The sequence below is a fragment of the Xyrauchen texanus genome, chromosome 16 (assembly GCF_025860055.1).
Source record: "Xyrauchen texanus isolate HMW12.3.18 chromosome 16, RBS_HiC_50CHRs, whole genome shotgun sequence".
NCBI lineage: Eukaryota > Metazoa > Chordata > Actinopteri > Cypriniformes > Catostomidae > Xyrauchen > Xyrauchen texanus.
The window spans coordinates 5,406,154-5,422,365 of NC_068291.1; the positions used below are offsets into that span (position 1 = coordinate 5,406,154).

Genomic DNA, 16,212 nt, shown 5'->3' on the forward strand with positions numbered 1-16,212 from the left:
ATTTTCTGCGGACCACTTAGCACCTCCTGGTGGCCCCGTAAGAGTCTCCGGACCCCAGTTTGAAAACCCTAGTTCCCTTACGACTCAGTACACTTGAAATTGCGTTTATTAATGCATATGGGGAGTGCCGATGATTACACTACTGCAAGAGATCCTTTTTAACATCCATTTAGATTCTTTGGATCATACAAATTTGAATGATACCAAAGTCCTTCTAGCAAATCAGTCCACTGGCGGCCATTTTTGGAACATCCCAGGAGACTATTTCCAGTTAAGCCAGTGCAGCTCCAATCTACTTGAATGGAAGAACACCGACATCTCAAAAACTTTTTTGCCAAACTTGCGTTTAAATTACATATTTCAAATAAGCAGTAAACTCAAACAACACTGATATCATAAATTGTGCTTCTTTACTTCGGATTACGCTAGAAAACCCTATTTTTCCGGCTTGTCGAGCTACTACACATTCTCGAGTTGATTGACAGGCGATGTCTGTATATAAAACGTGATTGGCTTTTACCTGGAAGGCAGGACTTAATTTCTCCATCAGTTAGAAAAGCACGCAAGCATCTTGGGTGTTCCAAATTTCTCCAATTCATTTAAATAGAAGTGGCCTGTCTGCTAAATAGCTCCTAATGATACCCAGAGTGTCTCATACAGTCGGCAAGGAGGCCCCGCCTACCCGTGGGGGAAAGAAATGCACGGTTACCTTGTAAGCTTTTTGTCGGTTATTAGGCTGCAAAAATTCATTTCCAGGATTTAAGGCTTTGTCTGACATGTAAAAAAACAGCGCAACACGTTTTAATCATGTTTTTCATGGTTAAAATAGACAAATCCTTTATATGTTTCTCCACAAGGAAATAATAAGTTACTATGGTAAAAGTGTTTCACTTGCACCCCTGCTAAACCACGCCCACAGGGTGTTGCTGCATTACTGATTCTATGTCATGAATCTGTATATCATGAACATGAATTCAGGCACTGGCAAGGGTGTTGATCCACTGAACAGAGACACCCATGACTCAATTCTATGCAACACGAAACTAGGTCATGCGTTTTAGCCCATGGGACAGCCCTAGAAATGGCCGACTCCCTGATCAGTGCCCTAAGTATGGAACTAGGAAGCTTGTTGTTCCCAAACCTAATATTCCTATGTCGGAAGTATAGGTCGGCATTTTAAAATTTTTTGTAAAATGCTGTATTTTACAACCGCATTGGCACATCGTTACAAAACTTTAGGCTTTGTGTCATTGACACCATGTCCTGAAGGTATCAGAGAAGTTTGGGGTCAGTACAACCTAGTGTCAAAAAGATAGTTTAAAAATGCTTAACTTTTAAATAAGTTGGCTTATTGCTTTGAGATTGTTCTTTTTACCATCCTTAGGGTAATGGAAAGTACAATAATACCAATGTTGCCATGGACTTCCTGTCCACCATTTTGATGTCATTCTGAAATTGATTTATTCGAAATCCGCCTACACCATTTATTGGATCTTCCCCAATTTTGGATCAAATCATCTTCAGACCAGGCTGGCAAGAAGTTATTAAAAGCTTTTTGAGAGACCAGACTGCTCATTGAAATTCTGAGGCTCTTACCAAAGCTTTAATGTTTTGATATGAAACTTTGTATGTGTAACTGCGACAATTCCCTGACAATATTACATACATTTAGTGACTGCACCACCTATTTGTACAAATGTATAAGCAGGTTTATTTACATTTTAAGTAATTCCACTTATGGCTTTTAAACCACTTTGATTACCGGTATATCATCTTTGGTGTTCATTTTAGGCAATCAATCATTTTTGACATTGTTGCTATTGTGCTGCCGGCAGCAATTCAATAATTATTAAATAAAATGTTTTACCTTCTGAAATTGTCTTTCATTCCTTAGACATGTTGTCAAGACACCTATTTTTCGAGAGCCTTTATTGTAAATTAGTGAATACATACATTTTCTTGGGTTAATCATTCACAGAACATTTTTAATATCAATATATAATATCACCAATCAAAACATTACTGAAAAAAGGAGGGGAAGAAAACTAACCAAAAAAAAAAAAAAAAAAAGAAATCCATATTTAATGTACTACAACCTTGGTGCACCATAATCGTCCGGCATTCTCTCAATGTTATACCTGTCAAAGAAAAATGTTGTAACAGTCTCGTTTAGTTGAGAACTCCCATTTATGACCATAGATAATGTGTATACATATTTGTACCAAGCTAAAATTCTGCAATTACAATAAATGTGTAAATAGGTTGAAAACAAGTTTGAATTCTTGAGACTTGACCAAACAAAGCTCGAGTACCTGTGATTAGAGACGTACATGATTGGCACTCCTGGGATCTTTCGAATCCTCCTTTTCAGGTCCCTGTCCACTGTGGCCACAATGTAACACTTGTGCTAGTGGAGCAGTAAGGAATCATTTAGTAAGAAATCAAAGCAAGATATAATGTGAGTAACTGACAATTTACTGAGATCTTGTACCTGTGTTACTCTTTGGACTAAGCAGTCATCAGCATATGTTCCTTTGTGTGAGCATGGTAAGCGTTCAAAGCGAGAATCTTTGGCTATCCTGCACAGAAAGTAAAAAAATTATTAAATGTGTTTTGTAATGTGTAGCTAAAACAAGAAACATTAGCTTTAATCTCTCAATGCTTTAAAGCAAAACAGTTTCAAATGACTTTGTCAAGTACTTTTAATCCATCAAAACTGGTTACCTTCCATTAACTTTCATGGCGCTACAAATGTGAAGACTTACAGATTATGATAAAGGTTTATATGGTAAAAACCTCTCCATGTTACTCTTGGTTATAATCAAACCCTGATTGGTTAAGCCACTAAGTGGTAAAGCATGGCAGCAGCAAGTGAAGATCGTGCATAGGCAATATACGGCTTTGCAATGCCAGGTTGAATTTCCAACCAAATTTGACCCAATTCAATTTTAGAGGTGAATTTGTAAAACGGAAAATAAAGGAACAAATATTACCTGACAAATAAATTATGTAGTTTTTTATTTTATTTAATATTTTGAAACTTTGAAAGGTGAATATTTATTAGTTTTTTTACTAACTGAAATTTTGTGCAAACTGCTTTTTAATTGAAATATCTACAACATATATAACCAAGTTAAATTGCAGCCCAAAAAAATGCAAGTACTGTTAATGCAATGCATTAATTTCTTTATTTATAAACTTTATTTTCAATCAGTGTAAAAATTTGTGCTTTTTATTTTTTCGAAAGACTTTTGTTATTAACATACTTCCACTTTAAATACTTAAATATTTACTCCCCCTCATGCAATCTCAAACTCATATGATTTTCTTCTGCAGAACACAAAGATTTTTTGAATGATGTCTGAGGTGTTTTTGTCCATAGTAGGCAGTAGTTCCAGTAGCTGGTCAACTAAATAAAGTGAAGCTTTCAAGCAGAGTATAGAGTTAACATAACATCCTCCATCGTGTCCAGAGCACTCTCCCTCCCATGCACGCCATTTAGATAGCGTCCATTTGGTCGAACCACTTCCACATTTCCTTGATGGTTCTGTAGTCTCTTTTTTGTTTTTTACTTTTCCTTTCACTGTTGGTAGCCCTGTGCGGCCAACAGCTGATACACTTCCTGAGAGACTTTTTTGTTTCGCTCATAGCTAACGATTGGACCGTCTGCACCTCTTTTATTGACCACGGCGTGGTTTTGCTGACAGCCATTTCTTTTTTTCACAATTCGAAAGTCACGTGAACAAACGATACTGTTATCGCTGTTGCTAACTTTAAAACTAGCCGATTGATGTTGCGTGTCGGAAATCCAGTGACGCTGGTAGTGACGATTCTCCCTGACCAATCAGTGATCTGCAGGATTTTGACATCACATTTAGTATCGGCTCGGCTCGCCTGGAACCTTGACCGAGGTACTACCACAGTGGAAAACCCCCAAAAAACAAGCAGAGATGTACCGGGCAGTGGAAAAGCCCCAATACATCCTTAAAAAAAATTATTTTGCAGAAGAAAGTTTGAATATGAGTTTGAGACACATTAGGGTTAGTAAACAATGAAAGAATTACCATTTTATGGGGTAAACTAACCCAAAGTTTCAATTAAGAACTATTACTTAAGTGTCTATATAACAGATGACTGTTTAGCATGTGTTAAAAGTATTTTGTGTGTCATTACCGCAAAGCCACTCGATACTTCATGCCTAATTTTTCAAGCTCAGCCATCACACAGTCTGTAATGCAAGGAACACCTGAATAACACAAAGCCAACAAATTATTACAAAATTCTCACTCATGATATATATATATAAATGAATATATATAAAAAAATGAACATTCCAGGTTGTCATTGCCCATTTCCCTGGCAGAGGTCACTGAGGTAGTTGGAAAAACTCAGAAACAGCAAGGTACCGGGAGTGGACAAGATCTCATTCTGAGATGCTTCAGGCACTGGATGTTGTTGGGCCAACATGGCTGAAACACCTTTTAAGCATTCGCATGGGGATCGTGGTCAGTACCTGGGGATTGGAAGACTAGTATTGTGGTTCCCATATTTAAAAAGGTGGTCCAAAGGGTTTGTCCTTATTATAAAGGGATCACACTTCTCAGCCTACCTTGGTGTTAAACTCCACCAAGGCTGTCCCGTATCACCTATCCTGTTTGTGATTTTTGTGTACAGGATTTCATGGAGCAGCTGAGGGTCAGTATGTCTCCAGTTTGGGCATCCTAGGACTACATCTCTACAATTTGCATTTAGGACGGGCTGAGAAACTAAATTCAAATTTTTCACTGAAATGTTTCCAAAATTCGAATTATACTAAACTTTTAAAGACATCATTTCAGATGTTTTCATGGAAAAAAGCTACAAGACATCTGACTTTTCAATTTACATGGTCTCCTATGTCCACAAGAGGGCACAATAAATTAATATAAACCAATCAGCAACGTGCTATAGCTACTGCTTATTGCAAAGAACATGGCTGTTAACGAAAAACCACATAAACAAAAGATTTAGCCAGTTCAAATCCCCAAATCCTAAGTAAAACAAGGAATTGTAGGAATATTCCTTATTACAGAATTTATGCACGGCTCCAGGGCATGATTAATTGCGTTTTATGTGTTATTTTTCACAAAATGAATTGCAGTAAATTAACACGTTATGTATTGTAATCTAGTATGTTGTGTATGGAGTACATGTCACACTGTTAACTGCTGGATGTTGCTGCACAAGAATTTCCCAACATGCATCAAAAAACATCCATCCTCTTCACAACAGCAAGAATTCTGAGTAAAGAAATGGTGACTCACATTTAGCATAGAGGCAGTCCATCATTGACTGAACGACATCTAGTTTGGCTTTAATTGAAAAGTTGATGAAGTTGGTATCAACAAGGATGTAATATGGAGGTCCAAGCTGAGTGTTGTACTGGAAGAACAGACACGATGGATACTTTGCTCTGGGGAATTAGAAAAAAAAAAAAAAAGATTGAAATGGTGGCTTGAGAATTTAGTATATTAGTGTAGATTGTTCGGTCAAACATACAGTGGCAAGAAAAAGTATATGATCCCTTTGGACACACAAACAATTATAATCTTTTATGTCTTTATTGAACACATCCCAAATATGAAACACTCACAGTGCTGTGGAAAAAGCATTTAATAACTGGTGGTTTAATAATCCTCATTTGGCAGCAACAACCTCAACCTAGCGTTTCTGGTAGCAGCGGGTAAGACCTACATTTTGGACCATTCTTCCTTCTTTTACTGCTTCAGATCATCCAAATTCTTAGGCTGTCTGGTGTGAATGGGTCCTCTATTGGGTTAAGGTCTGGGCTCTGACTGGGGCACTCAAAAGGATTTTGTACTTGAGGCTTGGCATACTTCAATCAGGCAGTGCAGTACTGAATAGTTTTTCAAATTACAAGAGGTTTGTTGGAATCAGTTCATTTATAAAACTATAAATGAATCAGGGAAACGTAGTCACATTTTCTGTTTTTAGAATCTCATTAGCAATAAATATGGTAATAATTGTCCAGTGTTGCCGTCAAACTTTGCAGCAAACATTTGATGTTTTCTCACTGTGTGCAGATATATCTGCTTTACAACCTCCACAGGTTGTTTTCCATTTTAATAGAAATCATTAAGACACACAGCAGATAAAAATGCTTTGTAATGTCACTGTTCATTCAAGACCACATATGAATAATAGTCATTCAGTATATGAACTTTTTTTGCCAATTATTGTGACATCAACACTGATCTCCCATTTCTTTCGATGGAATGTGTAGCAAAGCTTATCTGAGCGAGTAACAGTTACCAAGGGGGTTGGATCTTAGTGAAGGGTAATTTTTGATGCAGCTAGTGATGTGAAAATTACACACTGTGGCTTTAAAACTGGTACAGATGTAAACATGTAAAAGTGATGTAACACAAAAGCTCAGAAAGTTAGAATGACACTTACACTTCTTGTTCTTTGATGGCCGAGGGATCTTCTTTTTTCTTCTTTTGTGTTTTTTTTCTGTCCTTTTCTTTTCTAGATGAAAGGATGCTTTATCAGTCAGGGCATTCAAAGAGCAAACGTAAAAACTGATGCATAGTTTTAAAATTGTTATCTTTTACAATCAATGATTGTAATCCATTGTTTTCAGTTTACATAATTATTTTTTTAATGAACTATTAGTTTAAGAATGGTCTCTTACTACTTGAAAACCCTCTGTTTAAAGTGATAGTTCACCCAAACATGTATCTTTTCTCATCATTTACTCACCCTCATATGGATATGAGCTGCACTTCAGTTTCTTTTAAGCATTATATTGCATTTTGTAATAACGTTTGTTACGGTAAGCCAAATAAAAAAGTATTTTAAATGGATATCTATGGTATAGAATAAATTCAATTATTGCTAAATTACCGCTTAAATTATTAGTCCATGTACAGTAAATAATATGGCATATTCAATATTCAAACTTAATAACAGCTGATTAAAATCGACCAAGATACTGCATTCAGTGTGCCCTTAGGTGGCTAGACAGGGGACCATTAATCCGGTTAGATCTTCAATGGTGATCTTGTTCATGTAAGATCATCGTTAGATCAAACAGTCATTTGCTTTCGGAGTTTGTGCGATTTGTGAAAATGTTAAATCTGCGTGGCAAATGGGTCTTATTAGAGCAGATACAATAACAATGACAGTGATTCCTGAAATATGCTATTCATGCCATATTCTTTATGTTGGCTACACTTCCAAAACACACTTGGAACAGTTCAGCCGAATTATTTTATTGATATTTTGTACAAATCAAATTCACCCAAAAAAAATCCTGTAATAACATTTTTAATAAATTGTACACAGAAATCAAACAACGTGACAAACTCTCCCATTACAATGACTGCTGTCACTCACTGCGTATGTGCCTTGATTAGAACAGGATCATTTTAGTTTTGTCGTGTTGCCCATTTTCAATGTATTTAACATCTATGTTCAAAGCGAGCAGTGCAATATGCAATAAATCCAAAATATTTACAATTTGCTTTTCGCTCTTGTTCTACAGATTGTTTTCAAATGTCAGGTGATGTTTCTTCATTATTCATTTTAATGAGCATACAAGTAATTGGCAAAACTCCAGTGGCTAAATCCATGTCTTCAAAAGCGGTATGATAGGTGTGGGTTAGAAACGGATACAATTTTAAGTCCTTTTTTGTTACTTAAAATCTCCTCTTTCAAACAGCCCTCCAAAGAGCTCATCTCTCCTAAGAAGAGTTTTTATTTTTGGCGATTCACATATACAGGTGAAACTCGAAAAATTAGAATATCGTGCAAAAGTTCATTAATTTCAGTAATTCAACTTAAAAGGTGAAACTAATATATTATATAGACTCATTACAAGAAAAGTAAGATATTTCAAGCCTTTATTTGATATAATTTTGATGATTATGGCTTACAGCTTATGAAAACCCCAAATTCAGAATCTCAGAAAATTAGAATATTGTGAAAAGGTTCAGTATTGTAGGCTCAAAGTGTCACACTCTAATCAGCTAAACACCTGCAAAGGGTTCCTGAGCCTTTAAATGGTCTCTCAGTCTGGTTCAGTTGAATTCACAATCATGGGGAAGACTGCTGACCTGACAGTTGTGCAGAAAACCATCATTGACACCCTCCACAAGGAGGGAAAGCCTCAAAAGGTAATTGCAAAAGAAGTTGGATGTTCTCAAAGTGCTGTATCAAAGCACATTAATAGAAAGTTAAGTGGAAGGGAAAAGTGTGGAAGAAAAAGGTGCACAAGCAGCAGGGATGACCGTAGCCTGGAGAGGACTGTCAGGAAAAGGCCATTCAAATGTGTGGGGGAGCTTCACAAGGAGTGGACTGAGGCTGGAGTTACTGCATCAAGAGCCATCACACACAGACGGGTCCTGGACATGGGCTTCAAATGTCAAACATCTTACCTGGGCTAAAGAAAAAAAGAACTGGTCTGTTGCTCAGTGGTCCAAAGTCCTCTTTTCTGATGAGAGCAAATTTTGCATCTCATTTGGAAACCAAGGTCCCAGAGTCTGGAGAAAGAGAGGAGAGGCATACAATCCAAGATGCTTGAAGTCCAGTGTGAAGTTTCCACAGTCTGTGTTGGTTTGGGGAGCCATGTCATCGGCTGGTGTTGGTCCACTGTGCTTTATTAAGTCCAGAGTCAACGCAGCCGTCTACCGGGACATTTTAGAGCACTTCATGCTTCCTTCAGCAGACAAGCTTTATGGAGATGCTGACTTCATTTTCCAGCAGGACTTGGCACCTGCCCACACTGCCAAAAGTACCAAAACCTGGTTCAATGACCATGGTATTACTGTGCTTGATTGGCCAGCAAACTCGCCTGACCTGAACCCCATAGAGAATCTATGGGGCATTGCCAAGAGAAAGATGAGAAACATGAGACCAAACAATGCAGAAGAGCTGAAGGCCGCTATTGAAGCATCTTGGTCCTCCATAACACCTCAGCAGTGCCACAGGCTGATAGCATCCATGCCACGCTGCATTGAGGCAGTAATTAATGCAAAAGGGGCCCAAACCAAGTACTGAGTACATATGCATGATTATACTTTTCAGAGGGCCGACATTTCTGTATTTAAAATCTTTTTTTTTATTGATTTCATGTAATATTCTAATTTTCTGAGATTCTGAATTTGGGGTTTTCATAAGCTGTAAGCCATAATCATCAAAATTATATCAAATAAAGGCTTGAAATATCTTACTTTGCTTGTAATGAGTCTATATAATATATTAGTTTCACCTTTTAAGTTGAATTACTGAAATTAATGAACTTTTGCACAATATTCTAATTTTTCGAGTTTCACCTGTACTTCGCCACCTACTGGGCAGGTAGGAGAATTTATAGTAAAAAAGGACTTGTATCTGTTTCTCACCCACCATATTACTTCTCAAGACAATGGATTAAACCACTAAAGTCTTACAGATTACATTTCTGAATATGCAACTAAAGAAAATGCAAATCATTGCACATTTCCATCAATGCGTTATGCGCATTATCTGGAGGGAGTCCGTTACTTCTGAGAGTTGTGGTATGGGACATAATGTTATTAAAAGCTGCCAGAAGACAATGAAGAATGTGGCTGTGTCCAAAATCGTTCACTCATTCACTCTTTCCTATACAGTGAGTAAATTAATGAATTCGGACTCTGACGTACACCGAGTGTCAGAGAGAGAAATGGAGCAGTCACGATACGACTTCATCACATATGTACTTTTATATGTACATTCATTTGCAAAATAATAATACTTGTTATTCTTAAATCAAATGGTATATTAATACAATAAATCTTCATTTTTATAAATGTTAATAATGATTAATTAAAACTACATAAGTTTAATAAAATAAATAATGCGTACATTATTGTTTTTATTTATTATGTTATAGTATGTTTAAACTCCAATCCTACCAAAGTAGCGTTTCTGGACACCCTCATGTGACTATAAAACAGCACTGAAGTTATCAAAATCTGTTTGTAGCAACCGAATATTTGAATCATCCACTAAATTATCATTGCCACTGTGTGCAGTCTCCTGATTTTCAATAATATCACCAGTGAATTATTTAGTGAAGAAAAAATTATTTAGCTTAATGGCAAAATAAAACTCCACTGTATGATTCACACTCAATCTGTATGATTGTGGCTCAGTGGTTGAGGCTCAGGATTACTGACCAGAAGGTTGGGGGTTCAAGCCCCAGCACCACCAAGATGCCACTGTTGGGCCCTTGAGCAAGGCCCTTAACTCCAGGTTGCTCTGGGGGGATTGTCTCTGTAATAAGTGCACTGTAAGTCGCTTTGGATAAAAGCGTCTGCCAAATGCATAAATGTAAATTTAAATGTAAACTGGCATCTCTACCGGCACGTCAGTCCTCCCCGCGGTGGATTATGGGCAACAAACCGCCATCGAGTGTACTCACCCACAATGCATTCTGATTTTGAGTGTACATCGGATAAGACTGAGTGACCGAATGTAGGGAACGAATACTTCACTACTACAAAATGGCCGACACACAAAAAAGCGCCCTATATAGTGGATAGGGATAACAATTTCGGACATAGTTCAAGTGCAATATCTCATATGAGGGTTGAATTAGCTGCTATGCCCATACACCAGCACCTCTGTATATACCTACAAAATCCTGCACTCAAAACGATTAGATGAGTAGACTAGTTTAAACTTCCAAAGGTCAAGGGCTATGCAGGAAGAGTTGTGTGCAGTGTTGGGTAAGGTACTCCTAAAAATGAACGAAATACTAACTATTCATTACATCTTCTACAGTGTAATTAGATTACTAAGGCTTCCATGGCTTCAGCGCACTGTGTTTGCCTGCTAACTTGTTTCAAATCTGGCAACCCGGGGTGTCAAAATACTAATGGGAAATGGGCAGTGGGTGGGATCACACAGGCCAAAACACAAACAGAAATTCTAGAACAGACATTTCAAATGTAGAATATACTGGCTGTATCATTGTTTTCGGAGAAGCCGGTATTTCAACTTAGCAAGTTTACTAAATCTCTGATAACATATGGTAATTTTATGCTTTAGTACAGTAAATATATACATATTGCACATTTAAATTAGAAAACATATTTTAACATTAGGCGTTACATTTCGAATTTAAATTCACTATTGTTTTATATAGAAATGTTCTTTCGCCTATACAGTATTTAATGCAATTACATCAGAAGTAACTAATTACATTAATGAAAATTAAAGTAACCCCTTAATTTACTAATTTATTCCAATGAAAAAGTAATTTACAGTAATGCATTACACCCAGCATTTGTTGGCATTTGCCAAGGTCGGACCTTTTGTTGGGCCAGTCACGTCAAACTATCGTACACCCATACCAACCGACGAGCATAATGCCATCGCGCTTTACATACACAAATGGTCAAAACAAACTGTTTAATGCGCATTTCAACTAATGCGAAACTCTAGAAAATCCACATAATCCTAGCGCATTACATTTCTACTTGAATGGAAACGCATATAAAGCATTCTAAAAAAAAACACTCATCAAAATAGTTGGATGGAAACCCAGCTCCTCTATACAAATTATCATGGTGTGCAGAAAAAAACTATCAATGATCGCAGAGTAATTCGTAAAATGATTCTTGGATATCACATTTGTACCATACGACAACAAAGTGCACAGAAACTAAATGACTATATCTTCAGGAAAAGTACAGAATTCTGCCTTAGCATTTTCACACGAGAGCCATACTCATGTCATCACCGTACTGACCAATCTGTGACACACTTTATCAACATTGTGGCATTTGTAAGAATTAATGAACGTATTTTATGCATGTTTGGAAGCGTCCTGTATTTATAGATAAACAATAAAACACGATACTCACATCCTCTGATCTTTTAAACTGATCATTCTTTTCATCGCAGCATATTTCTGCTTCTTCTGTTTCCCCTAATTCACACAAATCAAAGTTAAAAACAAAATAATATGTTTGTAATAAAAATATTTGATCATCGCTGTTGAAAATTAGTGAAATTATTTCATTATTTTACCATCGCGGCCGATTATGTTGATATCACAACTCCAGTCCTCGTGTGTTTTCCGATATGCGACCAAAAGGCTTCCTCAACGTCATCATCCTGCGACACACTCCCCATTTTACATTTGTTTCGTCATTTCCTGTGTCTTTCCGGTTCTGAATAGACATCAAGCAAGGTAAATATGTGAAAGGCAATATTGCTGCTGTCCTCTAAAGATGCATTCTTGTCACTTGTCGTGTGGTGCTTTTGGTTTATAATTTCCCATTGACTACATTTCAGGTATGTCAGTACTGTTTGATGATACTATATCTGTAGCTGTTATTGTGCACCACAAATATTTTGTTTATACCTTTGTAATTCATTCTGCAATATCTGTTGGTTTAAATTGATTCTTTATCTGGAAGCTCATACTAAAACATATTTTCAGTGACTGAAAATTGTTTTGAGTGGTTTGGATTACTAGTATGTAGCAAACAAATATTATTATATCATGCTAGTTTGCATTGTCAGCAGGAATGCTGAAAGATCAAGAGCAATGATCATTTAACAGATGCCTTCTGTGCAGCTTCAGCATTTGGTCAGATAGTCAGGTTAGAATGAATGTGGATGTCTAGCGTAATCATTGGCTATGCAGAAAAATGCTAAATGAATGACAGGGTTCCTTGAGGTTGCAAAACTCAGAAATGTTAGGGAGTTTTAAACTTGTCATTTTAAAATTATTCAATTATTTCTTTATATTTCATTTGATTAATGTTGCTCTTAATACAGTCTCTATAAAATGGTATCCTTATACTGATGAAAAGTCATGGAAATTCATTGGCCAAATAGAGTGTGAACCCTTAATCATCATACTCTTAATTTTCTTGCCAGTAATGATGCCTTTGAAGCACAGCAATCATTTTTTAGTCTCATAAACCCTTTTACAGTGTTGCTTCTTGCATTTGTCAAATGTTGGGATCACCCTGAAAATTCTACATATTTGCACATTCATTTGCAATCACACAATGCTTCAAAAAGGCTGAATTGTGTGTATCCCATTATCTTCCCAAGTACTGGAGAATACCTCTGAGAAATGCTCGGGGCCAGATAGGACAGCATCGAGGGAGGCAGACCCTGAGCTCACAGAGGTCTGAGTGGAGGCTGAAGATGGTCTGATGGACCGCCGCTTTTTGCTGACTTTCATCTTCTGTTCAGTCTCGTGGGTTTTCTTCTGGGAGGTGCGCTGGAAGAAAGGCAAGGAAAGTCAGATTGAAGAATGGCTCCAGCGGCACAGCCTCTCTGAATACAAATATTTGTTTGAAGGTCAGTTTAACACAATAAACATGATCACTTTTTGGTCTGTCTTGACAGCATGTTGCTCTCACATATACTGTAACCATAGGCGGAAATCGGGGGGGGGGTCAGGACCCCCCTATCTGAGGGTTGTCCCCCCCCCCCCTAAAATATAATAAAAATATGTGTATTGTAAATAATATAATGATATATTCTTAAAATAATTGTTTAAGAAATAAAATAATACAAATGCAAATGGGGCAACAAAAAAAAAACCTTGGTGTCCCCTTCAAAAATTGCTCTTGAGAATTGTTATATTTATTGTCCCCCCCAACATTTTGATGAAATTTTCGCCCCTCACTGTAGCATATATGTATAATGTGTATGTTATTTTGGCAAAAATCCAGGGTCACGGTACAAGTTATTTTATGTCATAGGAGTAAATATCACAATTTTGTTTTGTTTTGTCCCATTGAAATTCCATTCTGGACAAAATGTAATGCCTGGATTATCTGCAACCGATTTAAATAGTTTTTGCAAGCTATGAGTTTTTTTATATTTTAATATAAAAATGCAGATTTTTTGTTAATCTAGTGATGTTTTTTTTTTTTTTAACTGTGAAGTGTTGCTGTTAATAGTTTACTATACAACACATGCAGGCATTAAGAGTTACTACAGAACTAATTTTATATATGAAAGATATACTACAAAGGACTATAGACACTATATTTTTTTAAATGACTTAATCTGAATCTGATAAACAAAAAATATATTGGTGACACTTTATACTTGCTTTCATTAGTCATTAAAAACATAATATAATTCTTAACTGATTGGTTGTTCATTCATTCAAATATAAATTAAAATATATTGATCAAACGTTTATGACATATTTGACTATTTATATTTATTTAAAATGTTTACAAATTATTCGTTAAAAAATTTATAGGCTAATGCAATAACGCTTTTTAGTGTTAACGGTAAACATTTTATGACACGCACAAACTACCTGACATTTTTTATTCTGAGTGAACTTTTAATTTCTTTTTGCATCCGTATATGCTTTTGTAAATAGTTTTTCTATGTTATGCGCTAGACGGAATTATTTGACTGTTGTTCCCTGTCACGCTGTTTTTCTCAGCGTCTTGCAGTATCAATTCACCAAGTACTCATTCAGCTTTAAATATTCGACTAATAAAATGACTACTCGACATATTGACTTTCTTTGTGCCTTTGCCTGCCAAGGAATAGTTGATACAAAAATGAAAATTCTGTCATTCAAGTATTGCTTCCGAAGACTCGGAATGTATTTTCAGTGTGTGTGAGCAATTTTTAGATGCTGTTTTTTATTCACCTTTATGCTAATGTTTTCATAAGAAAAACAGGTTAAAAGTTTTAAGGTGGAACTTTGCCAAAACATACTCTTAAGTGAACGCAGACGTATCTTGCAATGGAAGCTCGATTTCACAATGGAAATAATTTGGCCTGACTCCGGAGTCACTCAGCACGCCATGCGATTCGAACTCGTGAACTCAAGGGGTGGTAGTCAGTGTCTTTACTCGCTGAGCTACCCAGGCCCCCACTAATAAAATGTAAAATGTTAGATGTAATCAGAGTGTCGGCAGGGTCATTATTTAGAAAGAGAGTTCTGTTAATGACCTTGAGAGACGCGATTGTGCACACTGATTTCCTCTGATTTACAAATAGCTATGTAAATGAAGCTGGACTTAAACTGAAAAGACATGTTTCTTTGTATAGATATTCAGACTCTGGAGGAGCTCAGTTTGAGTGTGCTATCTCGACTGGAGGAGGTGGTAAGGGAGAAGCGTCGCTGGAGGGAGATCACTGAGGCCCACTTGCAGCTGCTCAGAGACTTTGCCTTCCAGGAGTGGCTTTGTTCCCAGAGCCTGGAGCACTACTATCACACGTGAGTTGAAAAACTTGTCATTACGTTTAAAAAAAAACAGCAACAGGTATACCTGCACTTCAGCATTCTTGTGGAAGAATGAAAAGGTAGCTAGTAGAGAAGGGCACTAGCAACACCAAGGTTATGGCTTTGATTCCCAGGGAATAAACATGTTTATAAAATGTTTATCTTAATTAAAATGTAAGTTGCTTTAAATAAAAGGATCTGCCATATGTGGAAATGTAATGCAATGATAAGAATTCAGGGGGTTGTATTTTGAGTTACCACAAAGTAGAGATTGACCAATGTAAGTAAGTAAGTAAAATTTATTTATATAGCACTTTTCACAGATAAAAATCACAAAGTGCTTCACAGTAAAATGTAATACAAGAACAATTTAAATACATTCCCCAAAATACAAACATCAAACACTACAAACAACCATAAAAGAAACCCCTCGACTAACCAAAAGCCTGCTTGAAGAGCAAAGTCTTCAGTTGTTTTTTAAAAGAATCAACTGAGTTTGCGCAACGTAAAACAAGAGGCAAAGCATTCCACAGCCTGGGAGCGACTGCCTGGAAAGACTGGTCCCCTCTAGTTTTAAAATGAGTACGGGGAACAACTAATAACATCTGATCTAAAGACCTGAGACTTCGGGGAGGAGTGTGCAGCAGTATCAGGTCAGTGATGTATGTAGGGACTTGGCCATGCAAGGCTCTAAAAGTAAGAACCAGAATTTTAAAATAAATTCTATACTGGACTGGTAACCAGTGAAGTGATGCTAAAACAGGTGTGATGTGTTCTCTTCTCTTAACGCGGGATAAAAGCCTTGCAGCAGAGTTCTGAACAACCTGGAGACGATGAAGCTCCTTCTTACTCAAACACGTAAAAAGACTGTTGCAATAGTCTAAACGGGAGGAGATGAACGCATGAATAATCATCTCTAACTCACCTTTAGTCACAGATGATCTTAATTTTGAAATGTT

At 36.7% G+C, this 16,212-nt stretch overlaps 2 protein-coding genes across 4 annotated transcripts in view; one reads left to right on the top strand and one right to left on the bottom strand.

Moving 5' to 3' along the window:
• Positions 1-1,923: 1,923 nt before the first annotated feature.
• Positions 1,924-12,157, bottom strand: fcf1 (FCF1 rRNA-processing protein). The gene is made up of 8 exons (XM_052145883.1): positions 12,061-12,157; positions 11,895-11,959; positions 6,457-6,528; positions 5,304-5,452; positions 4,174-4,246; positions 2,492-2,579; positions 2,313-2,407; positions 1,924-2,138 (listed from the first exon to the last, which is right to left on the bottom strand). The coding sequence occupies exons 1-8, from the start codon at positions 12,061-12,063 to the stop codon at positions 2,090-2,092; spliced, it is 594 nt and encodes a 197-aa protein (XP_052001843.1). The 5' UTR covers positions 12,064-12,157; the 3' UTR covers positions 1,924-2,089.
• Positions 12,158-12,187: 30 nt separating this feature from the next.
• arel1 (apoptosis resistant E3 ubiquitin protein ligase 1) overlaps positions 12,188-16,212 on the top strand; it is a 57,898-nt gene continuing 53,873 nt past the window's right edge. For 2 of the 3 annotated variants that reach the window (XM_052145896.1, XM_052145898.1), the window contains exons 1-3: positions 12,209-12,327; positions 13,099-13,350; positions 15,079-15,247. In XM_052145896.1, the coding sequence (XP_052001856.1) occupies positions 13,203-13,350; positions 15,079-15,247 (317 nt within the window). In that variant the 5' untranslated portion in view covers positions 12,209-12,327; positions 13,099-13,202. Of the gene's footprint in view, positions 12,328-13,098; positions 13,351-15,078; positions 15,248-16,212 lie in introns of all 3 variants that reach the window. The other variant, XM_052145897.1, reaches the window with a different exon arrangement.